At 28.8% G+C, this 27,255-nt stretch overlaps 5 protein-coding genes across 17 annotated transcripts in view; 3 read left to right on the top strand and 2 right to left on the bottom strand.

Annotated features, from left to right (window-relative positions):
• The first annotated feature begins 348 nt into the window (after window positions 1-348).
• LOC105257701 (dehydrogenase/reductase SDR family member on chromosome X) lies at window positions 349-5,453 on the top strand. 2 transcript variants are annotated; one of them, XM_011268493.3, is made up of 8 exons: window positions 349-512; window positions 2,506-2,649; window positions 2,742-2,924; window positions 3,753-3,860; window positions 4,068-4,241; window positions 4,330-4,543; window positions 4,669-4,864; window positions 4,938-5,452. In XM_011268493.3, exons 3-8 carry the CDS (start codon window positions 2,756-2,758, stop codon window positions 5,130-5,132), a joined length of 1,056 nt encoding a protein of 351 aa, XP_011266795.1. In that variant the 5' UTR covers window positions 349-512; window positions 2,506-2,649; window positions 2,742-2,755; the 3' UTR covers window positions 5,133-5,452. The 2 variants fall into 2 exon arrangements, with proteins under 2 accessions (XP_011266795.1, XP_019885061.1); XM_020029502.2 differs by lacking the exon at window positions 349-512 and having other exon boundaries at window positions 2,422-2,669; window positions 4,938-5,453.
• Window positions 5,454-7,395: 1,942 nt separating this feature from the next.
• On the bottom strand, window positions 7,396-9,085 carry LOC105257704 (ras-related protein Rab-30). The gene is made up of 5 exons (XM_011268496.3): window positions 8,671-9,085; window positions 8,178-8,261; window positions 7,910-8,093; window positions 7,661-7,812; window positions 7,396-7,587 (listed from the first exon to the last, which is right to left on the bottom strand). Exons 1-5 carry the CDS (start codon window positions 8,755-8,757, stop codon window positions 7,477-7,479), a joined length of 618 nt encoding a protein of 205 aa, XP_011266798.1. The 5' UTR covers window positions 8,758-9,085; the 3' UTR covers window positions 7,396-7,476.
• Window positions 9,086-9,101: 16 nt separating this feature from the next.
• Window positions 9,102-10,851, top strand: LOC105257702 (vacuolar-sorting protein SNF8). The gene is made up of 2 exons (XM_011268495.3): window positions 9,102-9,328; window positions 9,515-10,851. Exon 2 carries the CDS (start codon window positions 9,993-9,995, stop codon window positions 10,746-10,748), a length of 756 nt encoding a protein of 251 aa, XP_011266797.1. The 5' UTR covers window positions 9,102-9,328; window positions 9,515-9,992; the 3' UTR covers window positions 10,749-10,851.
• LOC105257712 (putative leucine-rich repeat-containing protein DDB_G0290503) lies at window positions 10,808-14,508 on the bottom strand. 2 transcript variants are annotated; one of them, XM_025409683.1, is made up of 8 exons: window positions 14,108-14,508; window positions 13,674-13,908; window positions 13,185-13,260; window positions 12,583-13,066; window positions 11,459-12,476; window positions 11,248-11,373; window positions 11,001-11,165; window positions 10,808-10,934 (listed from the first exon to the last, which is right to left on the bottom strand). In XM_025409683.1, exons 2-8 carry the CDS (start codon window positions 13,706-13,708, stop codon window positions 10,910-10,912), a joined length of 1,929 nt encoding a protein of 642 aa, XP_025265468.1. In that variant the 5' UTR covers window positions 13,709-13,908; window positions 14,108-14,508; the 3' UTR covers window positions 10,808-10,909. The 2 variants fall into 2 exon arrangements, with proteins under 2 accessions (XP_025265468.1, XP_025265470.1); XM_025409685.1 differs by lacking the exons at window positions 10,808-10,934; window positions 11,001-11,165 and having other exon boundaries at window positions 11,326-11,373; window positions 11,481-12,476.
• A 343-nt stretch (window positions 14,509-14,851) lies between these two features.
• Window positions 14,852-27,255, top strand: part of LOC105257707 (transient receptor potential-gamma protein) — a 94,252-nt gene continuing 81,848 nt past the window's right edge. For 8 of the 11 annotated variants that reach the window (XM_011268504.3, XM_011268512.3, XM_025409715.1 and 5 more), the window contains exons 1-2: window positions 14,852-15,029; window positions 15,335-15,680. The gene's annotated coding sequence lies outside the window, so the exon portion shown is untranslated. Of the gene's footprint in view, window positions 15,030-15,334; window positions 15,681-17,278; window positions 17,716-27,255 lie in introns of those variants that run through there. The other 3 variants (XM_011268508.3, XM_011268513.3, XM_011268502.3) reach the window with 1 other exon arrangement.

The following is a 27,255-nucleotide window of genomic DNA, read 5'->3' as shown; positions in this document are numbered from 1 at the left end:
CATAGTACCAACGTCGCTTAACTTAGCTTAACTCATTCTTTGTCTCTTTCTAAAGGAACAGTTAGAAGGAAACAAAGAGTGAATTAAGATAAGATTAAAGTTAAACGATGTTGATATAAACAGACATAAGACATGAATGAATAAAAATATGAATAAAAAAATCCCCTGTTCTTTGTGAAATAAAAAAAAGAATTGATGCTCAAAAATGTGTTCGAGGTTTTCGAATCAGGAAGTACAGTTATAACGTTATGGATGTGCTTTGTCCTTGTTTTACTTTTAGTAAGATAAAACATGTTTTTAACGCGTGAAATCTTCCCGAACGTACCAATGCATGTTATGCTCATGCGCTAGCCGCATCAGCTGTTAGCTGTTACCTGTTACCAGCTGCTGTCAATATGTTAGTATCCTTCTAACTATTGTACGTGTCTTGTGTTTTAAAGTGTAACTCTCACAAGTTGCAAAAATGTGTCGAGTGCCAAATATCGGTCAAACACCTTAATGTTTATGAAAAGGTATAATAATGAAAGGCAAGTATACGTATATGACTGTTGAATGAATCGTATTTATATTTATGTAAGATAATCTCAAACTCATAATAGTAATGCGTGAAAATTTTTTAAAATTGCTTTGTGCTTTATTAATCGTTATTCTTACATCGAGAGATAGTTTTTGAATTTAAATAATTAGAAAAAGATATAGATCTGAGAGATACATTCTAAGTATTTTAAGATAAATGGAGTTTATCATGTTTTATGAATTTATTGTCATAAACTTATCATATTATGTATGAAATTTTGATATATAACAAATAAAAAAATAATCGAGATTTTATCCGCATAAGAGAGGATATACAAAAGGCTTCATGTGAAAAATAATTGATTTATTTATGATGAATAAAAAACAAATTTTAAAAACATTCTAGTAAAAAATACTACCTACCTTATATATAAATAAATTACATATGTAAATATATAATACATTGTATCCATTATTTTAAAATGTTAATTGCTAGAATTAAACTACCATTATTCATTTAAAAAAAAAAGATTTTATGATAAAACCTGTTATTCTAGAAAGTCAACAAGGCCAAAATTGGAATACATTAATTATTTTAATTTTGATAAATTCCTGTAAGAGCACACAATCCGATAATCTATATATATAAATTAAATGTCACATCACTTGTATTTCGATAATAAATAAAATTTAAAAAAAAAACAAAATATACATTATTACTATTCTCTAACAAATTATTTTAATTTTTTTAAATAAATTTTAGCAAAAGATATTTTTGTGACATATATTAATATTCAGAGACATTTTAGAAATATTAAATTCATTTCGTTAAATAAATAATCATTAAAATATAATAAGAATAGAAATATATAATAGAAATATAATACATATATAATAAAAATACATCATAGAAATACATATATATATATATATATATATATATATATATATATAATAGAAATATGTCATTGTTGCGATTAGAACATAAATGATGTATTTAAAATTGATTTGTGTATAGATGATTGAATTATGTGTGTGTGGATTTCCGATTCACGATTGAAGTGATAGAAAATCTATAATATGCGTGACATGAATTATATATTTTCTGTCACTTCATGTGCATCATGCGTAAATCGGGAAGTACCATGTGTGTGTTCTTAGGGGTATTATACAGAGTGTATCATAATGGTTGTATTAACCTTTTATTAGAGATCAATTACCGTCTATTGTAATCAATTGAATGATTCATAGATGACAGCTTCACAGATTCATAGATGACAATTTCAACCTTGTTTTTTCGTTAATAGTTTTTTCTATAAAAAATTTTCTATAAAGCATTATAAATTTTTTTCTAGAACAAATAAAAATAAAATTAATAAAATGATGATAATGTTTGAATAATGATAATTTAACGCTTTACATAAGTTATAATATTAAAATAACATACACACATACACACATATATATTTATTTATAAGACAAATATATAAAATTTTTTTGTAACCCTTGTCTTTTATTTTGGTGATAATATCAAAAATTACTTTAATTTTATGTCAAATTTTTTAAAATTTATTTTTGATAAATTATAAAATGACTTCGCGAAAATTCAATATTTTTTAAATTTAACTCGAAAAGATCAATAATTGTTATCAATTAAACACAATCATGTTATATTCATTTAATATGTACTTCACCCAAGAATTATATTAAAACATAATTCTAAATTTTTAATCGGATAAGAATAAATAATTTCGTTACATAAAAATATTTTATTAACATAATATATAATAGACATCTCTTTTTTTTAACAAAATAAATAATAGAAAACAAAATTTATTAGAAACAAACACAAACATTTAAAAGATGATAGAATAATTTAAAAAAAAATTCTATTTTTTCAGATAATATATCCAATTTAAGATTAAAGAGATAATACTTCTTATGAATGAAAACCAAGGAATATATGTCTAAATATTTAAATTTTGGTAGGAGGAACAGTCACACATCGCACACAGTAACACAAATACGCAAATCTTTCCATTCTAAAGGAAGGACAGTTCTCGAGCTTGAATATATGCTTCATGCGCAGATCCACACATAACGGTTGATGCAGTCGGAAAGTTCGGATGTAGAGTAAGTGGACGTACCTAACGGTAATTGATTGATCGAAAAGTTTTTACCTTTTCTTACAATGTAACACAAGAATTTTTTTCTAATGTTTGTAGATATTACGACGACAATGTTATTCGCGATTGTGATTTGCATACTTGTGCTTGGTGCCATTTATTTTATGTTTCGGAAAATGTGGTATATAATGGGCATGACTTTAATTTATCAAATAAAATACTATTATATCGGATTTGTTTATCATTTCGAAGATATATGGAATGCTAAATATAATAAAACAGGTAAGAATAAAGAAAGAAATTTGAATTTGTTTGATGTAAATTTTAAAATATACATACATGTATTCTCAAAAAAATATATTAAAAAATTCTCTATACGCACAAGTGTATATAGGTCAACGAAAAATATTATAATAGCAAAATTACAAGACATCAAAATTAACCTATATTATTATACCTTTTACAAGAATTTTTTATTTATGTCCGTAATAAAAACGAAATATGAAACACATGAAAGTAATATACATAAAAGTAATATACATATAAATAACATAAATACATATAAAAATATAAATATAGTATAAATATAAATATAGTATTGATACATTACACATATTAGTTTGATACATTCTTAAAATATATTACTGACAAATTATCATTGCAAAAAGATTCTAATGAAAACTATTAAAAAACAATTACAATGATTTATTAGTATAATCTCGGTATAGTTTTTATAAAATAAATTTTAAAACAAAAATTACGAAAGTTGTACAAAAATTTGAAAATTATTTTTTAATGCTAGAATGTCTAATGATAATGAGATAATTGGTGGATAATGAATGTCTAATGATAATGAGATAATTGGTTATTTAATTCAGTAGCTGTGATATGTGTGCTTTCTCAAAACGGAAAGAAAGTGTGTACTTTCTCAAAATTATAAGAAAATAAAATAGAAATACATTACACATTATTTGCCCGTCCATTATTATTTTACAAAATGCAATTAAAGCTAGATGAAATTATATTTAATTAATATACTAAACATATGTAATTGATTTTAATGTTTTGTTTACATTTTATATACAATTCTGTAGCAATTCTTCGTTCCAGATCTACCTTTAATACCGTATAAAGTTGCAATAGTAACTGGTGGTTCTAAAGGTATAGGAGCCGAAGTAGTGAAAAAATTATTGCAGTGTGACATGGAAGTGATTATCGGTAATTATTATTTACATAATTATTGTTAATTTATTTCGCGTATTTTAATATGACGAGATTAAATTACATTTTTTCGTAATAATAAGATTAAGAAATTTACAAAGTAGAATTTATCAGTTTGAGAAGCTTATATATATATATATATATATATATATATATATATATATATATATATATAAATACGTCATTACATCGAAATTTGATTAGCTTGTAGGACAGTTACCGCAGGTGAAAAGATTATCCACGAAATTAGGAAATCTGGTATCGCCAGCGGGCGAGCAAAAGTTTATAAGCTTGATAATTCTTCTTTCGCATCGATAAGAGAATTTGCGAAGAAAATAAAAGCAGAATATGACAAAATTCACATATTAATCAACAATGGTATGTCGGCCGCAGAGAAATGTAATTCGTTTTTTTAATTAGAAGGTAAAGAATTTCGTATATGAAACGTAAAAACGCTTGTTTTCAGCTGCCGTTATGTTCAGCCCCTATAAAGAAACAGAAGATGGCTTCGAAGAGCAATGGGCAGTAAATTATTTATCACATTTTTTATTAACGTCTCTTCTTCTGCCGTTATTGAAAGCCGGCGGACATCCTGGCGATTGTAGTAGAATTGTTAATGTTACTTCATGTGCTCATGACATTAGCGACATGGACTTTACCGCTATTAATAATACTTCAAAGTAATTATACGTAAAATAATATGCTATTTTTTATCTATTTTTAGAAATATTGTTTTAGAATTATTTGTCAATATACTATATAATGTGTTATTTTCTATATCGATACAATTATTTTATTATACCAGGAATACATTCCTCACGCATGCAGCGTACGGACGAAGCAAATTAGCGCAGACAATGTTTACGATAACATTGCAGAAATTACTAATAGACAAATCGTTAAATGTGCTAGTATATTCCGTGCATCCAGGTATAGTAAGAACAGATTTGTTCAGGAATACAATATTAGACAAAAACAAATGGCTTATGATGGCATGGAAGGTAATGAAATATAACAATAAAATTTTTACATTTTTCTAAATTATTATTATCAATCAATTTGTTTTTGTTACAGACACCTGATAAAGGAGCTACTCCAATAATATATGCCGCATTGAATAGAGATATTGAAAAGAAAAGTGGCATATTTATTAGTAATTGTAAAGAAGCCATTCCTCCTCCATTAGCACTAGAAGAGAAAATCCAAAAACAATTATTTGAATTGTCTTTAAAACAAGTACAGTTAAACGACTTTTTCCAACATTTGTAACAAAAATATATATTACTTATTTCACCATGGAATACCATATAAATAATTCATTCATAATAATTGAATGTATAATGTACATCTATCTTATTAAATATGATATATTGTGATAAAAATATTAGCATGTTTTTTTACATTTGAAAGAATCATGCGTTATGCTCGTCCATTCTAATTCTAATCGCGAGAAAAATGTGTAACTTGGGTCATACGCGTTATTAAATATTTCAGTAATTTTTGTTATTGAAATTAGAAAACAGATAACAATAGGTAAACATTGACGACTGTGGAAGATAATCTTGTTATTTAAATCACTTCAAATATTATATATATATGTATAATATTATATATATAATATTATATATATAATATTATATAATATTATATATATATGTATATACATATGTATAATATATGTGTAATATACAAAACGAGCCATTTTGTGCATAAAATATATTAAATCTACAAATATATTTCCGAGTCCCTGTTTTTTATCAAATAAAAGTGTTTATATAACGTTGTTTGAAGGATGCATTTTATATGAAATAATTATATATTAAATTAATATATAATTTTTTACAATGTCAAGTTTGACATTGAATAATACTATTATGCATTCATTGCAATTCATAACACGCGAAGAGAAAAAGAAGTTAATATATTTATATATTTTGATGAATAATGGTTTTTTTTATTACAAATTGTGTGATTTATATTATGCATTATTAATAACTTACATTATATAATTGTAACAAAAAGTATCATATATAAAATAAACTCTTTGGAATATAATTCTGTTAAACAATTAATATGAATTTATCTGAATTTTAAAGATCTTAAAAATTATCGATATTAATAGAAATAAAATACACTTTTAAAATTTTATATGTACAAAACATATCCATATTATAAATTATTTAAAAAATTGCAGAATTTATTAATGTAAATCCAAATTTAGTTGAGTATTAATAAATGAATAAAGATTAGATGTGTAATAATTTCATCTTCCTCAATAATTTTATTTTGTTGTAAAAAAAATGAACAAAAACGAATATTACTAAAATCAATTCAACTATAATCAACAAATAAAATCAACTACAAATTATTTTAAAAGTTAGTAGAAAATTGCAGCTACAAGTAATTTATAGCAATATATATATATTATCCTTAACAATTATGTATGTGATTATTGTGTATAAAATGTAAAAAATGGTGAAGAGAGACTAGAATACTGTGCCAAAATGTTAGTACAGTACTAGTAATATATATACTTAAGATCTTAATCTAAAAACATAAATGAGAAATAATATTTTAATATTATACAAGATATAAATAGAATAATTAACAATTAATTGTTGCTTATAATCATAAAAAAATGTAAATATAGTAAAAATCAGATCACAATATTAATATAGTTATTTTATCATATCATATATAGATATTTTATCATAATATTCTACACTGTCCCCTCTTTTAGAACAGAATCCATTTATTTATTAAGATAAAAAATAATTTTCATTGATTATATATACTATGTGAAAGTTACAATATCATCTATGTTTCGATTTCAATATGCTATTATGAGCATATAGTGAGCTGCCATTTTCAAAACAGCATATGTGTGTGTATGTGTATGAGTGATAACACATAAATATTGCACATTAAAAATAACTTTATACACAGTAGGCTTGTGTAATGTCTTGTAAAATTCTTATTATTATTAAGATTTTGGACAAATTACCAAAATCTACACTATGATAATAAATATTTGTACTTTTAAAGTAACAAAAAATACTGCAGTTATGTAAAATGCATATTTTTCTACGGCATATGGAAATAAATACTTAAACAATTTAACATCACACACAAGCAGTATTCAATAAAATAAAAATTAATAATAAAGTATACATATTTGACAATAGAGCATTAATTGCACTATAAAAATTTAATCATATATCTATAAAAATTTAATGTTCTATAAAAGCTAGTGCTTAATATATTTAAATTCTTTTGTCCCTCTCTATATATTAAATATATCTTACAACATAGTATAATGTAACATAACATATATATAACACTAAACAATAACATGATATCACTCTTTTTTAAAGATGTATTAGATATTATCAAATATTGATACGCACTTGATATTCAATCATGTTTATAAAAAAAAGATATATTGTTTTACATATATATATGTATGCTTGTGTATATATGTGTGTGTGTGTATACCTATACACAAATATATATATATACACATACAGACATACATACATACATATATATGTGTATCTGTATATATAAAACTAAAAATATCTGAAATATACTTAATATTACATACAAAAATTACTTAAGAAAGTCTACTACAACCACAATTACTACTATCACCAATTGATGTCGTTTTACCATTTATTGAAGTGGTATTTGTTTCATATCGAGGTAATTCCTTACTGCGTGCTTGCTAAAATAATACATAGCCGCTGCAAAATCTACCATAATAATAAGATACTTTTAAATAAAATATTCTCACTTACTTCCATAAGTTCAGCTGCTATCTCCATAAATAGTCTTTCTACGTTTTCTGCCTCTTTGGCAGATGTTTCTAAAAAGTACATTCCATGTCTTTGTGCGAAATCTTCACCCACATGTGTTGGTATTTCTCTATCTTCTCGATCAATTTTATTTCCTAAAGAAATGTTGAAAAACATATATTTATAAATTTATATAATAATTTATATAATTCTTATACAAGATTTTTTATGAATTTATATCTTTTTGCTTACCTACTAATATCCTAAGAACTTTATTACTTGCATATTCTTCAATTTCTCTTAACCAATCTGGTAAACAGTCAAATGTAGGTTGACAAGAAATATCATAAACTAATATCAATGCATGTGCAGATCTATAATAACTCTGAGTAATAGAACGAAACCTTTCCTGACCTGCAGTATCCCAAATTTGCAACTGAAAAAGGAGATAATACAATTAGAATAACAATTAAATAAAATATTCACTTGTAATATTAAATTTATGTTAAGTTATACGTACCTTGACTTTTTCATTTTCTACTTCAACGGTTTTAATCATAAAATCGACCCCAATTGTTGCACCTTGTCCAGGTGGAAATAAACCCTGCAAATTTTAAAGCTTCAATAAAGTCACGGATATGCTTCTATACCTCTACAATTCCATCTTTATCAAACTATATATATGTATGCTGTAACTACAAGAATTTTATCAAGTAAGAAAGAACGAGTACAACAATTAGTACTATACGGAAAATAAAACGAGACAAAAGACCAAGAAAAAATTGTAACATATACACAAGAAGGACAAGTACAAAAAGTATTATGTTCTACATATGTAGATGACATCATCTCTATAATGCATAAATAATGAACTTTCCACTTTTCCAGGAAACGCGTTCGTGCGTGAATTTGGCGTGCCATGTAGCTTGACGAGAAGATCGACATGCGAGATCTGTCGTCCTCTCGATTTCTCCGAATCCGAGGAATCATCATCGGGGAATCATCTGACATACCTGAGTGAATCGTCGCACTAGGCAAGTCTTGCCCACGCCGGCGTTGCCCACGAGCACGACCTTGAAGAGAAACTTGTAGTCCTCCATGTTCGCATCAGCACCGGGAAGCAGGCTCCGCCGACGAACGCACGTTCGCGTGCCTGTTCAACGGGGACGACACATCGAGATCGGGCGAGAGAGAGATAGACAGATCTTCAAGCACAACAGGCAGACGCTTTCAGCAGGCGTTCACCGGTTGACAGCGGGCTGAGCGCGTATAATGTCGTAACGCGTGCTCTCCTCTTCGATTTCGCGGCCGAAGGAGGAGGGGGAGGGGACCCTCGGGGAGAAAACGACTACCTCGGCATCGTCGTCGCGCTTGTACACGATTCCTCACTGAAGCTTCCCGTTTCTTTCGGACAAGACCGACGAGGATGCGCGCGCGCGGCGCGAAAGTTCCATCTGATTCCGTCATTCGCCCCCTTCCCTTCTCATGTCAGTCGCTCGCATTCTCGCCTGTCTCTTTCCTTCCTCTCCCCCTCCAAAGTTAGGATTACGTAGTTCGCAACATTCACACATATTTTTGGATTCAAGGATATTATTCTTTTTGAGAAAATAATAATATTTCTTATTAAGGAAACTTTCAAATCGATTGAACTTCAGTGTGGAAAATAAACAGGTAAATCGATAGACTTGAATATGTTTTATAATCTGCATATCATTTTGCAAAAGTACTGTTGAATTCTCAATTATTCAGAATAATTGAATAGTTTTCTTGAATGTATTGTAACGACAGATTTAGCAACTTCGTTTATCAATTAATTCGCACATTAAATAATTAATATGTACTTTATTTACATTATAGGAAGCGTGTAACTTTTGAAGATAAACTATAGAAAAAAATCTTTCCTCATTGAAGATGATGTGATTTATCCGTGTATCAAGAAAACGTTATTTAATTCGATTTTCGTCTATTGAATTCTAACAATGAGTTATTTATTTTGTTGATAAAATGGTCTGTCAGAATATGTTCTACTACTCCCTGACATAAATCATATATATATTTGAAAATAATCAATTTCATCTCGAATATAAGAAGCATAACTTTTCTATAAAGTTTTAAAAACTTTAATATGACTTTAATGTAACTTTGACATAATCTTGATCATGTATCAAAGTCTTAGTTCTCAAAAAAATAGGTTAGTCCAATTGTCAAACTTGAGAAAGAATAACAAGTCGATTATATACATGTATATATAGTTTAAGAATAATTAAACGTCAACGAAATTTCGTCGAAAAACTTAATTTAATTTTAATAAGCAAGAAACGCGAATTAGAAAAAAATGAGACGAAAAGCAGGAGTGGGTGCGATACAGAAGCAAAAGTTGGAGCAGGAGAAGTATCGGGACAAGACTACAGAGATCCAGGAGAACCAGTTTGAGCAAATGACGAAGCATATGGAGACGTTTCGCGTGAATTTAGAAGAGTTCGCATCGAAGCATAAAAATGAGATAAAAAAGAACGCACATTTTCGTCGTCAATTCACGGAGATGTGCGCTTCGATAGGCGTGGATCCATTGGCATCCGGCAAAGGATTCTGGTCAGTGCTGGGTATTGGTGATTTTTATTATGAACTCGCTGTCCAAATTGTAGAAGTATGCATGGCGACAAATTACAAGAATGGTGGCTTGATATCATTAGATGAGTTGAGGACGCGTTTGATTCAAGCCAGAGGACGTAGAAAGGAACATCAGGAAATCACCAATGAAGACTTGTTAGCTGCTGCAAAGAAATTAAGAATATTTGGGAATGGTTTCTCAGTAGTTCCTATTGGAAGAGGAAAACATTTAGTGCAATCAATACCTGGAGAACTTAGTATGGATCACACTGCAGTATTACGCCAGGCCAGCTTATCCACAAATGCTTATGTCTCCAAATCAATTTTATGCAAAGAATTAAAATGGGAAAAAGACAGAGCGCAGAAGGCTTTGGATCATATGATGAAGGAAGGACTGGCTTGGTTAGACGAGCAAAGCGAGGATGAAATGTTATATTGGTTTCCCAGTTTATTTACAGCTTGCATCGTTTCCAAAGAATAAACTTTATATCAACCTATCGTTATCAGATAAGTAGAAAATGTTTTAAAGAAAACTTAATGTTGCTTGAGATTTGTATCTCTTTATTGAATAAAAAAATCAATTGTCCTAATATTTATAGAATGTATGAGATCTAACTGTTCTATAGTATGTATAAGATATTGTCATCTAGTCTCATTTTTTATAACACTAAAATGAAAAAGGAGAAATGTAAAACATATCCTATTTTTATTTCTAAAATTGTATAGTACAAACCTATACAAAGTTCCATTATTTGGTCTAGCTGCATAATTTTCACCAAAATATAGGAGTTTATTTTCCAGTTCAGTATTTTTTTTTTGCAATATATTTATTTGTCCATGTAATTTCTTAAATTTTACTTGAAATTTTTCAATCATTGCATTTGCTTCATTAGCCCAACTTAAGGAAGATTCAAATGAATCAAAATTTTGATTAATCAAATTTTTTGTATAATATAATAAAATTATATAAATTTTATTACCTTTTATTTAATTCTTGATGAACTTTTAAATGATATTTCATTTCTTCCAATTTTTTATCAAAATCTTGTTGATCTTTCTTTTTTTCAGCTAACAAAAGGTCCCATTTGTGATCCATATTTTTAATACTGGAACAAGTTTTCATAAACATATATTTAAAAAGTGAGTTATTTATTTTACATAGATATGTGCAAAAGAAAAAAATAAAATTACCGTATATCCAAAGTATGTTTACTTATCGTATCTGTGCAATGTTGAGAGGAAACTTGTACCGGACAAATACTAGTGCCTGATTTATTTTCTCTTGTGTTTTTTTCTTTCTCAAGATTCATTTCTAATTCACGGATTTTATTTTCTAACGTACATCGTTCATTATCTCTTTTACTTATCTCACAATCGAAAGCCGACTGTAATGATTTTAATTTAGTTGTGAGGGATTCCTTATCAGTTGTAGCTTTAATTAATTGACTTTCTAAATGATTATAACGGTCAATGACATCCCTCATCCCTTCCTCAGATAATTTTATGCAATCTTGTAGATTCATAGGATTTTGTTGCTGAATTTGTTTTAGCTTATTATTCGAAATTATTAAGTTTTCTTCCAAATTACTAATTTTTTCCTGCAACTGTTGCATTTCCAAACTATGTAACTTGCACGTTTCATTACAAGTTTTGGAATCTACATATTTAGATGTTTGGTCAAAGTTTACATTTTGAAGAATTTTGGCAGCTGATTTTTCCAATAAATTTGCAGTAGACTGTTGCATCTTTTCCATTTCTATCTCCAACAATTTGTTTTCTCTTTGTGATCGATCCAATAACATTACATTTTCTTGTAATTTTGACCTCAACTCTTTAATTTCTAGTAAATATTTCTTCACATCATGCTCATGAGCATCTTTCAATTTTGCAATTTCCTCTTGCATCTTAATAGTATGTTCTTTGGTAATCGAAATTAATTGAGCTTCTAACTTGTTATTTTGCTCTACAACTTTTGCTTCTCTCTCAAGCACAACATCTTTCTCTTTTATTGCATATTCTATTAAATCAAGGGCTTCGGCCATCTTACATTTTATTTCTTCATTTTTTGTCATAATATTATTGACAACTTTTTTGCTTTCGTTCAGTTTTCTCTCCGAGTTTGAATTTAAGTTATTTAGTCTCTGTATCTCTGCTTTTGCAGTAGATAATTCCTCTGTTAATGATTGTATTATATGTTGATTATTCTTATCTGTTGAATACAATAATAATTGATACACTAATACAATAATAATAAATGTTAAATATTGATATATATTTCATATACAAATTATCTAAATTATATATAAATAACTAACCTTTCTGTTGAACAGTTCGTTGAAAATCCTGAAGATTATTTTCTATTTCTTGTTTTTCTCGCTTTAATATTTCTATTGTTTCCTTACTTGTTATCCATTGAGATTGTTGCTTTGCAAAATCATCTTTAATTTTAAGCAACTTATTTTCTAAAGCTTTTATAACTTCTGAATATTGTTGTTTAACAATTTCTAATTGCTCTTCATACAATTTTACATCTTTGCAATTTATTTGATCAATTCTTAATTTTTGTTCCGATTGTAATTCATCTACAGTTTTCCACAATACCTGTACCATCTGAAGCGCAGAATCTTTTTCTGTTCTCAAAGTTGCAATCTGCTCTTTCAAATTTGTAATTACTTGTACATCTTTATTGCAACATTCTTCCAAATGTATACCTGAGATGTAATCACGCATAGCATTACTGCTATTTTTACTTTCAATATACAGAGCTTCAAGTTTGGAACGAATGTCATCTTGATTTGTCTATAAAAAATATTTATCTTATAAAGTTATCACTACATAAATTATTTAAAATATAAAATACAATTAAAAGAGATCTTACATTAATAATATGAATAGAGTGTCATGAAGAACAACTTACATTGCAAAAATTTAAATCTTCTTTAATTTCCTTGTACATATCCCTATATTCCTGAAGAGTAATACGATTTTCCTCTCTATCATAAAGAATATATAAAAGAAATAATTATTTCTTATTCAAAAAGATATAAAGTCTGTGTTTTGCTTGCTACATTAAAACCTTAGATTCGAAATTAATAAGTACACGAGATAAAAGAAAAAGATTATGCTTTTAATGTGAAAAAAAGCTTTAAATGCTCTTTTTCCATATTTTCGTAGAATATAGATTCAAATCGAGAGAGATCAATTAAGATCGCTAATTTCTAATATCTTTTAAATTAGGGTTAGCAAAGGTTAGGCCACCACGTGACTTGCGAGCCACGTGTTTTTGTCATGTTTTTTTCTGCATTCTTAACATTTTTCTCTCCTCGAAAATATATATTTATTTTCAATTCTAAGAAGTTCAAGCAAAATTATATTTTTTCACAAGATTTTCCAACTTTGTACTTACCCAAATTTCGATATATCATGTTCCAAATCAATCATTTTATCTTTTATATATAGAATTTAATAAATAGAAAATTTTATCTTGATGTAAATTATTTTCTATTATTCGCTCTCACATTGTCTCACATTCAAACGTCTATTTCTCCTGTTAATCTATGTTTAAAGCACACTGCGATGAGACTCTTCTCGCTCTCAATATGATACTAAAAAGTATTCAATGAAGGACGAAGGACGAAGAACTGAAATATAAAGAAAATAAAATTAAAAAAAAAAGTCCTGACAAAGAACACGGGCGTGATTTATTTAAACATCCACTGCATTCATCTTGAAAAATCTTTATTCCGATTGGTCAAATCGCTTTCACCATTTACAGCGTCAAAATAAACGCAGCACCTGTCGTATGCGAGTTATTAGAAATAAAGGATTTTACTGTCATACCTATGTTTATGTTGTGTTGCCAATAGCAACGTGTACAGCTGACTACAAAACAAAGTGTACAATAGCAGCCCATTGAAATTAATTTGTGACGTCAGTGACACAGAATATTTAGTATATATTTATTTGAATATGTTAAATATTTCGTAGCGATAACGATTGATTTGGCGTCTACGACGTACACGTGTGCGCTATTATTTACATACATACGTTCTTCTGGCCTTGTCAGTCAGTCACTCGGCGAGACTCGATTCGACAAGATAACAACGCGGGTCGCTCCATGTTATCGTTATTCGCGTTTTAAATGAGATTATACTAAAAAACAATTAATCACGCGACTGTCTCGTTTTTTAAATTCACAAGTGTATCGAAATAATATCGGAGTAAGGTATATACGTCATTAATTTGACTTACGCAGTATCGCGCGGTATCTCTAACAGCAATATAATACAAGCTGGTTACAAAATACAATTTATAATAACAGCGTATTGAAATTAATTTGCGACGTCAGTAATACGGAATATTTATTTGAATATATTAAATATTTCGTAGCGATTGTTTTGATGCTACGACGCACACGTGCGCGCTATTATTTTCATGCGTATATACGCCGTGACGCGTTCTTGTCCTTGACCCCGTCATTCGTTCGACGGAACTCGAGTCGACAAGACAGCGACGCAGGCTGCTCCGACAGTCATTGTTATTTGAATTTTAAATGAGATTATTAAAAAATAATTAGTCGCGTGATTAATTGACTCGCTCTATTAATAATTTATAAGTGTATCGAGACAGCGGCTGCTTTATCGAGCAAGTATTACGCGTTGTTAATTCAACTTGCGTGGTATCTCGGATCGGAATAAAATTGCTGCCATCTTCAAATCTTTCAGTTAATGAAATGCAGCTAAGCAGCGTTGCAACGTATTATGTAAGTAAAATGCATTTGTAATTAATTTTGTATCTTAATATTCGTCAGACGAAAAATGCCTGAGTGACATTATTTTGGCATAAATCGATGATTTGATAATAAAGTTCGTAATTTGCGAAATTACTCAACTGTAAATCCGTCACGAAAACATTCGGCAAAATTGACAAACCACATTTTTATTATTCAATTCACGGATATTATCTTTCAATTTTAACTTATACATTTATTCATTTTTATCGCGTAATGCATGCGAGATAGTGTTGTGATTATATTTTAAAACAATAATACATATTATTTGTTAACAGATGCAGCATCGACGCATTGGATATCGCGTGAAAGTGTCCGCACGATTTTTGAATTTTCTCGGTCCTTCGTCCATTTTGCGAGATGTCGCGCATATCGAGCAGTTTAAAGTTTTGCGCAGATTTATTCTTTCATATTATTCTCTCGTCGTAAAATGCGCGTCGCGTGAAGTCGGGAGTGCCGTATAAAGTATCGCGCGAGTGTTTCTTTTCTGATAATTAATGCGCACGCAATCTCATAATTAACCGTGTGCTTTTGCAAGTGAGTGCCATGACGGAGCAAAGAAAAACGAGAGAAGAGGAGGAGAGCCGGGAGCGGCATTGGACGATTACGTAACAATCAGATAGAGTGAGTAATTTTTTATTTTATTTTTAATTACATTGTTGTGCACTGCTTCAGGAAAGAGAATATGTGTATATAAAGTATAAATGTATATATAAAGTAATATATTATATATTTATAATATTATATATATATATATATATATATATTAATGAAATTTATTATTTATTTATAACTTTAATTATATATTTATAAAATTTCTATTGAAATTGAGATTAATGTTACGGATTATCCTTGGAGCACACTGAGAGTTAAAAGCAGTCGATAATATCAATGTTATGTGTTATCCTTGGAGCATATTTAAGAAAATCCAAAACTATAGCAGTCTTTATAATAATGTATGATATTCTCTTTTTAAATTCATAGCACACAGTGAATATAAAAACTTATAATGTAAACATCAATAATGAGATAATAAGATAAACATCAATATATATATATATATATATATATATATATATATATATATATATGCATAATGTAAGATTTATTCAGTAAATAAATTAATAAATGAAACATTTCTTTATACTGATAAAAAGAATCAAATATAAAAATGAAATATATTAACGAAAGATTAAAATCAGTTTTAAATTATTGATATAATGAAATCTTATGTTATGTATAATTCATATCTTAATATAATTAATACAAACATTACATATTTTTGGTATAATTAGTGCAGATATAATAATTATAAAATAAATAATATAAATAAAATAAATAACTATAATCATAATCACTATAATCATTATAATCATAGCTTAATAATGAATTAATAAATGATTATAATTTATACTTAAGTGATGTGATATTTTATTTCTTTATTATCAATATATATTTACATACGAGTTGCAATATGACATGAAAATGAGAGATGATGAAATTAATTTAATTAATTCAATGGCTTTAATAATAATATATTAAATAATATGTTAATAGTTTTGGACTATTAAAATACACTTGAATAATTAGTATTCGACATTTATCTCTTTTCAAAAATACTATAAAATGAAAATATAATAATAATAATACAACACAATAATATGTATATATTATTATATTACTTATGATATGATAAAAATATGAAAAAAATAGTTTTTCTTTTTTTAATTTAGACAGTAATCTAAAATTTAATCTTTTATGAGAAAAAATTTTTGAGCTATAATTGGATTACAAAATTTTATGGGTTATAAAAATTTAACTATTTTACATTTTTCCACTTCTCTTGGAAGTGTAAAAATTATTATATCGTATCATTGTCCATTTTACCAAATGAGAGAGAAAACTATTTGATTACTCTGTAAAAAATTAATGTTACAATATCATGTCACAAAGATAAAAGCTCTTTGATACAGTTAGGGCTAAATATTTAAGTTGCTTAGTACCAAGTTAACTATTACGTGATTTGAGAAGGGCTTAAGAATAGCCCCTGGAGAGCAACGAAAGGCTAACTTTCCGATCTCGTTGATCGGAACGCGACGGTGACGATGGGAACTAGGAGATTGAGGGAATTCTAGAAGGCGTTATCTATCCGCCCGCATGATATCGGAGGGAAAATGGGGGTGGGGGTGATGCTGAGAGAGCGTCGCGACGCCTCGATCCTCGCGCTCAGTCACCGCCCAAGCCGCGCTGCGAGCAATTCGTCGTGTCCCGTGCAAAAGAACCGAAAAGAAAGAAAGGAAAAGAGAGAGAGTGCATCCGCGTGTACAATCCTCTGCGTCAACGTGTCGAATGCACCGCAACCCTCGTCGGTCGCAATCTTTCTCGTATCGTTGCGTTCTTCGTGATTTCTGGATCTTGATGATCGTCCTTTCCGCTCACGAGATCGCGATCGATCGGTTGCACGCGAACAAGAGAACCCGTGACCGGTTATCACCCTCTAAGTTTGAAGCTAACGTGAAATAAAAAAAAAAGAAGTGGTAGTGTCGCTGTGCCGTGGAGGTGCATTCGCCGACGCGGATTCTACGGGCAACGCGTTCCTCTGGAGGCGCTCAGGAGACAGTCAAGATCCATCGCTGCCCGGAGATGTCGGAAAGTCAAGGTCAGTGCTGATGCTGCGGCCGCGATGTAACACGCGCATTTACTGTGTTTACCATGAGCATATATGTGTGCAAAATTGAGATGTTTGCCGTAAACTAGGATTCTCAAAATATTTAATCAATAATTATCTAAAATTGATATACAGACATACACTGACATGAGAAATTAATAGCTGTTTTTTCAAATAAGTTTATATCTCTTGGAGCACACAAGAAAATAAAAATAAGAAATAGATGAGACATTGATTTATCTTGACCGTTTTTTTAATGGGATTGAAGAATGAATTGTTTTATCTAGAGTTGTCTGTCTTTTTTTTTTTTTTAGCTTTCGCTTCCTAGAGAAAATATGTATACAGATAATAAATAAGAGATGCTTTTTTCTGAGTGAAAAGTTTGCTTAAAGGAGAAGAAGTGGGTCACTAAAAGATTTTTTAATTTAATATTAAGTTTGTTTTTTGACTTTATTCACTTGTCATTACAATAATAAATATACATCACATAAAATCTTTGGCTTTCACGATATTAATTTTTAATAACTTTTTTTTAAATTTGTATTCTTTTTTAAAATGAAATGTTTGATTTATTTATCAAGAATATTGTCATTAACGGTTGAAACTGCAACAATCAATATTACATCATATTTTATTAGTCCTTGCAGATTCATCATGTAATCCCCAGATATTATGTTCCGCAAAATCATATTAACTTATTTGCATCCGCAATTGTCTATTTGAATCTGTAAACCACCAGCTTTTGTAAAATTTGTTAATGCTATTACTCAGCATAATTATTTGGGGTTTTAATTTGTTTCATTAGCAATCTTATAAAAATATAAAGTTTGTTAGACACAAAATTTAATTAAACATTATAACTATAATTAAATTATAATAATGTGTGCATAATATATTTACATATTTAAATATATTTTATATATATATATATATATATATATATATATATATATATATAATGTAATAAAAAAATACGTATAAATTTAATAACAATTTTTATTTTTATCTATGACAATATGCGTCAAATGGGATTGCATGCATATAACATAATCTGAATCATTCATCATTTCATTTTAACGGGTCGAAATAGCATTTGAATAGCATGTTTGAATAATATGTTTGATAAATTTGATGGCTAATCAAATTTTTTATTTTTTCCGCCATGAAAAAATTAATAACGATTCGGAATTATTCACAAATGTAAACGATAAAGTGCGTGCGAGAGAAAATGCGTTCTTGTCATATATTCATATCTTATAGGAATACTCAAAGTTTTCGTGAGTCTTGAATGCTTTGCATCTTCTATCTTGTCTGATTTAATTTAAGAATACATTTTATCGAAAACACACGCGGAATATAACTAAGAGACAAAAAGGATTGCCGGTCCCGTGATGTTTACGACCTCGTCGTTGCAACTTCTTGATTAACATCGCCGGATTGCGCGTTCATAACTGCAGTTCTTCCGAAGTTTCTGTCATAGAGGCAATTTTGCGGCTGAACTTAGTTAGAGCTCATCTTTAACCAACTTTTGAAATTGTGCTCTGATACATTCCCGTTCTACCTCTTCCTGTTCTTTCCTCGTTCTGTTCTTGCTTTTTCTCGTTTACTGTGATTTCATGCCATTTGTTGTTTTCTCAATCTCTCGATATATCGAAGAGAAAAAGAAGGGAATCTTTTATGTAGAATTGATCGAACTAGTAATAGAACCTTCTGTGAAATGTCAGAGAAAGTTAAATTAACTTTCGACGGTTACTAGGATGCTCTTATTGTCATGAAAATTGACAGGAGTTTGAATTTCGAATTTCTAGACTAAGATTGCTACTGTTAGTATGGAGGTTGGGATTTAATAAAATGAAGAAGATTAAATGGGAAGATTAATTGAATTAAGAATAAATTATATATATAAATATTATTATTATTATGAATATTAAAATAAAAAGAACAATTTTGATAATGAAAAGTTTATCTTGCATATTAGAGAAAAATAATATAATATAAAAAAATATCACGCAAATATAAATTTTTAGCATTTATATACTCTGTCTATCTTGAGTTTACGTTTATATTCTACAAAAAATAAATATATATGATATTTTTCATTTTTCATATTTTGCAATATTAAGATAAATACTTTAATAAGATGAAAGTAGTGTTTCAAGAAATGAACAACTCTTTGACAAAATTACTAATCCTAAATGATAACGTAAATTATTGTTGAAATTACTTTTCACCTATGTAATGCAAAGAGAGCAATTAATGCCATGAGCGTTAATTACCTCGTGTTAATTTTGCATTATAGTGCTTGCCCATTCTTTATTCACATATCTAGGCCGATTCATGAACGAGATATTATTTCCCAGTGGTGAAAATATGCATTGGGAATCGCGAGTGTCATAAATTCACAAGCCACTGTCATCTAATTATCCCACCTTCCGTTACACGCCTATGTATCGCTCTCGAGAGACGACGAATAAAGATCGTGACGCAACGAAAGGGAGATTCGCAAAACTGAAATCGTAATGAAATGACTCGTTTTCCAGAATGAACGTTTCCCTAATTACCTTTCCAAATTATATAAAGTACTCATATTTTTTTCTCACTTTCTTTTATCTGCAAATTCACTTCAAATTTAAAATCTAGAGTGATTAAAATTTTAATCATTTTCTCGATTTAAATTTTAGGAACTTAAACAAAAAAATTTCATAATTTTCTTAACTTCACACAAGTATACCCTATTATTAGAATTTTTTCACGTGAATATTAGTTTTTAAAAGTATTTAAAATTGAGATAAATGTGTTAGAAATTTGTGAATAAAGATAGAGTTCAATTAAACTTTGGTTAAAGAAAAATTGATAAAAGAATGCTTGCTTGAAAAAAAGTATAAAATACTTAAAACGTACTCTACATAAAGTGTTAAAAAGATTTATCGTATCACTTTCCAACTACGAATTTTTTGATGAACTTGAAGTCGACTTTTTCTTAATGGTAAAGATGACAAAAGACTATTGTTTCAACTTGGTCGTTGCAACTTTTTACTTTGTAAGTGATCAATTATCTTGATCATTACACTTCAAAAATTTAATCTGTTCAAACTCTGTTAAGATAAGATTTAGTCGAATTCAGAGAACAATGTTCTGTAATTTATTTGTGAAAACTTTTCATAAGATTTTAATTTTTAATTGGTTGTAACTAACATCTTTTTGTGAATAAACGATGAAATTTTATTCAAAGTATTAACGAAATCAAACTAAATTTAGTAATTTTAATTTTGGATAATCTGAATAAAATAGGGGTTTTAAAAGTTCCTAAATTTTACAATGTATTCTCGGACACTTTTTTCCTTTTGAAGAAAAGACTTTCGTTCTATCATGACATGAAATTCTAGATTTATCTCGGTAAAAGAAAAGTACCTATTTACTTTCATTAATATATAACAAAAAAGAAATATATATCCTTTTTTTATATCGCTAACGTTTTATTTTTACGTCGTTTCCCACTTTTTAACTTTATATACATCCTAAATTTCTTAAGATACTTCTGTAAAATATATGCGAAAACTTCGGTCATGATCACAAGGAAGTCAAATCGGAAGCTACTAAAAATACATGTAATGGGACGGTCATGGAAGTCGTAATTTATCGAAAATGCGTTCTCAAGATAATCGAAGCGAATCGCGCTTACATCGACTCGTTTATTTGTATGCATACGTCAATCTATCGAAGATACGTTTGATCGATTTCGACATGTTTGCTCGAACCCAAAGGGATCCATGCATAGGCGTTTCCGGTAAAAGTATTCGTTTATGAATTCTTCTTCCTTTGAATTCCACACATGTACTCGATCGTGTATACCGTACGATTGAGAAATATACTTAAATTTAACATGATACCCATATTTTTATATATATTTGTCTTATATTAAATGTCAATCATACACATTTAATGCTTCTTTTAATTATATTCACGTTTTGTAGTTTGTAACGAGAATTATTAAAGGATAAAATGTCAAACTTAGAAGCTAAATGTTTTTACGAAACATTTATCTCATTATTTCTAAATCGCGCTCATATCGTACGATTTAATCGCGTTTATTCTTAAACAATGCCTGTAATATTTCATATAAAAAATTTTTCACGTATATCTTCTTTAAATTTTTATATTGCACAATAAAATAGTGATATATATTTTGTGTATTCCTTTGCGCACTTCTGCATTTTGTTACGTGCTTTCAAACATGACTAAATCGATTGATATGATTTAAAAGATCTCTCTTTCTCTTTCTCTCTTTCGGCAAATAATGCATAAACGACTCACGTTTATGCATCCTCAGTATCACTGAGCGATGTACTTTCACGTGTCAGCTTCATGCGACTTTATCGCCTCATCTTTTCGCGACGTTTCATTACATCCGGACTCTCCGTGTTCGATAACATCTATAGATTTTATTATAAAACATGTTTCTGCACCAAACGACTTGTAATAAGCTGCAAAGAAGAAAATCATGCTTTATCTAAAATTTAATTCAAATGAAGCGTTTATAAGCAAATCTATCCTTCTGATTTTGAGAAAATTTGAGTCTTCTTGAATCATTCATAAAATTTGGAATAAAGTACTTTACTCAAGGAATCATTTGAAAGGAAAAGAGCTTTGAAAAACTTTCTTTCTTAAAAATATTCAAAATTTTTTTTTAAATGTTCAATAATTTTAATATTCAATAAATTCTTAAACATGTTTTAATTCTAACATTATCTTTTGATATGAAGTTTTATTTAAGTTGTATAAATAAAAATTTAACTCGCGCGTAAAAAATTTCGAAACGAAAACTTTGGAAATTTTATCTTATACGTGTAATTAATTGATGCCGAAGAAAATTTTACGCCGTAACGAAAAGATAATGATCAATTTTTTATTCTGTTTCTTTTTGTGTATAATCTAATCGATTAATTTCTATAAAGATTAAATATTCTTTACCGCTCCGTAATTTCATTAAAAATAACAGTTGTGAAAATAAATTATAAAGAAAGCGATGCTCTCAGAGTGCGAACTCTTTTCAAGTGGACGAAAAATGAGGAAAATTAAGATGTAATGACGAAAATGTATATGCATTGGATAAAAATTTTTCTTACACTTGTTTTGAAAAAAAAGGAATAAGAATGAAGCACATGCTTCACAAGCGAAATACCGGGAATATACTAGAAGCAGCAGTACATGTTAATTAAAATAGGGGGAGTAGACTGAGAAACGCAGGGTAAATAAATAACGAAGATTGGCGTCGTTGTAATTACACCTTTGCCGCCAGTAAAGCTTTTTTCTCGTGAAGCCTGAAGACCCATCTGATGATGACAGATATTAAAATTCTCGTTAAAGTTCACTCTACTCACGAGACGAGATTTCTTTGAAGGATTTTCCCTATAAAATCTCTTTTAAAGGTCACAGGACTCTTTAAGCGGAGGCCTAAAACTCATCACCTGAAAATCTGTTATTATTCTACTCCCATAGTTCTTCATTGAACGAAAAATTGAGAGTATTCGAGTATTTGATTATTCAGGTCATCCAAACCGTTGCAGAGGCTTTTGTCTCGCCCCCACTCTTTCAACGACGATAAATAACCCTTTCGCAATTTTAACGACGCAGGCAATCATACTCGAGCTTACTGTGTTGTAATTACACAAACACGTTACGCCGCGTCGTCGCCATCCGTTTATAATAAAATTTATGCAATAGTTGCTCTTTTCTATTCTCGAGCAAGAACGGCTCATAGCTGAAATTTTCAGCGTACAATTTGAAGATTTAATAAAAAAAATTTATCATTCGAAAAGTTAAATCTTTTATATCAAATCCACGATTGTTGAATTTTAACTAGCTTAAACTAGAATAAATATTTAATATAAAAATTTTAAATTGATCAAAGTAAAATGTACCTACAGAAGAAATTATAATTTATTGGTAAAAAAATTACATCGGTAAGAGCTAACACTTTTAAAAATTTAACAATATAAATCTTTTGAGACATGATTATATTTTTTATTCTTTTAGTTAATTCAAATTATCCGTGTAATATATTACACAATTACTTTCAGAATTTAGCGCAAATTTTTTGGAATGCGTAGGAAAGATTAAAAGAGATTTTATATTTTTATGTATTTTAACTGATTTTTTATTCTTCTATTTAATTATTTTTATTTATCCATTTTTTTAATTACTTAATTTTTTTTATATTAATAAATTTTAATATTTTTTGTTTCATTATATATATTTTTCTAAAATTTTATTATTGTTTTATTAAGTTAAATCTACTTCAATAACATAATACACAGAAAACATTTGAAGAATCACAAAATACACAGAATAACAAAAAACACGCATACAAAATTATAGAAATTATCTCTGTTACGAATTATGTATCACTTGAAGAGTGAGTTTTTTACTGATTTTTTGAAGTTATATAATTTCTCACGTGCATTCTGTGATTGCATTCTACACACGAACGACCCTCGTAGTTTAAGCCGGGCGCGATATGCGCGTTGCATTGCGCATAACGATATATGCATTCGTCGGAGAAATCCACGGGATATTAGGAATTCGCACAAGCAGGCGCAATTAGCAGAACCAGTCGACGGCCGATGAATAAAATATATATAGATCCAGTGCATATTTATCTATCTACCGTTACTCACTCTGTCACGTTTCTCTATGAGAGACTGTTTCTATATGCCTCTGATATACATATATACATATATGCATATATATATATATATACATATATGTATATATGTATATATATATATATGTGTGTGTGTGTGTGTGTGTGTGTGTATATATATATATATATATATATATATTTCCACGTCGGGTGTATCGTTGCGCTCATACGGCATGGCTATCTTGTTGCTATTTGCATGCGTGCAATTTGCATCACGATCCAATGCGAATGCAGATTAAAACTCAATGGGATGGCTCGATAGTAAATATAAGCGAAGTATATCGCAAAGTATATCGTGAAATTACATATGTGTATGCGCGTGTGTAGAAATTTTGATAAGCAATACATGGGATTATCATAATGGACCACGCTCCAATGCATCTATCCGCATGGTCAATTTTACTTTAAACGCAAATTAGCCGCGTTGGAAACTTTTATCTCGCGCAGTTATTGAGTTAATGTACACACACACACACACACACACACACACACACACACACACACACACACACATATATATATATATATATATATATATATATATATCTACGGATTTTCGATCTTTCAACTTTTCAACTCTTCTTTTTTACGAGGCGATGAATGTTTGTGCGTCGCAAGGCAAGCATCTCGAAGAGCGTCGCGACGGCCGGGCATCGGCGCCCCGGACGGGCGTCGCCATCCTCATTGATTCCTTCCGCTCATTCGAGCGATCCTGTCACCAAGGTCCGCGTTTCTCCTCACCCGACACGTCGTATCGCTCATTCCAGGCAATCTTTCAGACGGGATATTAACAGTGAGAGAAAAAGAAAGAGAGAGAGAGAGAGAGAGAGAGAGAGAGAGAGAGAGAGAGAGAAGGGGGCGGAGAATGACGGGAAGCAGCAAAGGAGAGAAGAAAAAAAAAGATCGATAAAGTTGCTATATGCGATTCTCCTTTTTTTCATTTGCCATATAAAAGCCACTTCGTCAGTTTACGTCCGACATCATGTAGTTGTAATTTTGCATCGTATATAACCGCGTATATTGGCGCGCAAGTCATTATTGACATTACGATCTCGCTGCATTCTGCAAATTTTCTTTTGTATTGCAACATTATTTTTTAATTCCAAAACTGCGAAGATAAAATGAATTAATGTTAACTCACTAGAAAGTTATATTTTTTGTACAAAATACGATTTTATTTAACTAAACTTGTACAAAATAAAATCAGAAAAATAATGGAAGCCAATGCATTTCTCCTATTTTATGTGTTTGGATTTTATGATCTTAAGAATAGATTGCAACGATCGTAACGGTGTAATTTTATACGTTTAAGAGAGGTTTAAGGCAAGTTTATAGTAAAGTTTATAGTAAAACAAAATAAAATATTGATCATCAAGAACCGATATGAATTCGCAATTCATCATGAATAATTCTCACAAATAAAATATTGGATTCCTTTACTTTTATGGAATGTTATTATAAAACATTTTCCAATATATATATAATCAAATATTGTATGTGTTATATTAAAAAGATATGAGACTTTTTTTATAAAATATATTTGCGAAAAATGTTTGCAATTTTTTAAATGTAGAAAATAGGAAATTTGTATAACACTTTTTCGTGATTTTAAAACCTAATGTATAACATTATATAAAAATATTTTATTATTTAAAAGTATATTTAAGAAGAATATATTTAAAAAAATAAATATTAATGAACAAAAGGACATGCAAAACATGAAACTAAATATATGTTTTTCATTTTTAACTCTTGTTATCTATATATTTGATTAATATGAGATTATGAAGATTGCTTTAATTGTTTTAGAATTGTCATTCATGTATGTATTGTCTCTCTTAAATTTTTAATTAATTTGATATTAGATTTTCGAGTCAATTTGATTAATTGATTTGTTAGTTAATTTTATTAGATTTTTTAAGTTAACAAAATTACATACATATTTTTTTGCACAATTTTTTTTATTTTATTTTTCTAAAATATATATTTTAGAGATGTATAGCTATAAATAAATTAGAAAAAAATATTAATGTTTTAAAATTAGTATAAAATCGACCTTTCATGTGTGTTGATTAGGTAAAATTACATGGCAAACAAATGTAGTACGTGTGTTTCGAAGTTTGGGATTTAACCGATAATGTTACTTAGCTATACATATATACATGTGATTCATTAATGTAATTCTCTGTTTGATTCACAAGCAATAGAAGCGATGCAAATTATCGCAAGATCTTTTGCAGATCATAATTGAAATGGAGATTTTACATACATATAATTAATGCAAATCACATGTACATCTGTTACATGTTTGCATACTAAACAATAATAGGTCAGGATCTGTGATATCGATCTCTATAATGAGAACTGGAATTCATAGTAACACGCGCGTTAGTATGTCCCATCGGCCACAATGACCGAATCTCTAAACCCGCTGTAATTGAATGTCCACTGTGCCTTCTGTTGCAAATGTCTAATCTGGTATTAAAACTTATCTGTCTGTTACCCCGGATTATGCTGGATAATTGCCATATTTTATTGCGAAAGTTCTGAGTTAATGCAACATTAAGTAAAAGGATTTGTAAAAAAAATTTAAAAAAAGTTTAGTTTATCGTTCTATAATTATTTATTTATTTATTTTCTTTATTATTTAGTTTAAAAATTGTGTATAAATAAAATTGTGTATAATAAAATTTGTAGAGAAATTGAAGAAAAAGTTTTATTTATCATTCTTCAATTATTTATCTATTTTTTTGTTTGTAAAATTGTATAGAAATTAATATAGCACAATTTGCAATATATGTATGTGTCACGCATTTTCACTGAAGTTT

The sequence above is a fragment of the Camponotus floridanus genome, unplaced genomic scaffold, assembly GCF_003227725.1.
Source record: "Camponotus floridanus strain SB8 unplaced genomic scaffold, Cflo_v7.5 scaffold28, whole genome shotgun sequence".
Classification (NCBI taxonomy): Eukaryota; Metazoa; Arthropoda; class Insecta; order Hymenoptera; family Formicidae; genus Camponotus; species Camponotus floridanus.
The sequence above is the reverse complement of the archived record's forward strand: the minus strand, read 5'-3'. Positions and strand labels throughout refer to the sequence as shown.

Excerpts from the sequence above, each read along its gene's own strand:
- LOC105257701 (XM_020029502.2), top strand. The coding sequence starts at position 2,756 with ATGTTATTCGCGATTGTGATTTGCATACTTGTGCTTGGTGCCATTTAT. Across the intron at positions 4,242-4,329 it reads TCACATATTAATCAACAATG|CTGCCGTTATGTTCAGCCCC; the intron begins GTATGTCGGCCG and ends GCTTGTTTTCAG. Across the intron at positions 4,544-4,668 it reads GCTATTAATAATACTTCAAA|GAATACATTCCTCACGCATG; the intron begins GTAATTATACGT and ends TTATTATACCAG.
- LOC105257704 (XM_011268496.3), bottom strand. The coding sequence starts at position 8,757 with ATGGAGGACTACAAGTTTCTCTTCAAGGTCGTGCTCGTGGGCAACGCC. Across the intron at positions 8,094-8,177 it reads TAGAAAATGAAAAAGTCAAG|TTGCAAATTTGGGATACTGC; the intron begins GTACGTATAACT and ends CTCCTTTTTCAG. Across the intron at positions 7,588-7,660 it reads TAGCAGCTGAACTTATGGAA|CAAGCACGCAGTAAGGAATT; the intron begins GTAAGTGAGAAT and ends GTATTATTTTAG.
- LOC105257702 (XM_011268495.3), top strand. The coding sequence starts at position 9,993 with ATGAGACGAAAAGCAGGAGTGGGTGCGATACAGAAGCAAAAGTTGGAG.
- LOC105257712 (XM_025409683.1), bottom strand. The coding sequence starts at position 13,708 with ATGATTGATTTGGAACATGATATATCGAAATTTGG. Across the intron at positions 13,067-13,184 it reads AAGATTTAAATTTTTGCAAT|ACAAATCAAGATGACATTCG; the intron begins GTAAGTTGTTCT and ends TATTTTTTATAG. Across the intron at positions 11,374-11,458 it reads AAACATACTTTGGATATACG|TATTAAAAATATGGATCACA; the intron begins GTAATTTTATTT and ends AACTTGTTCCAG.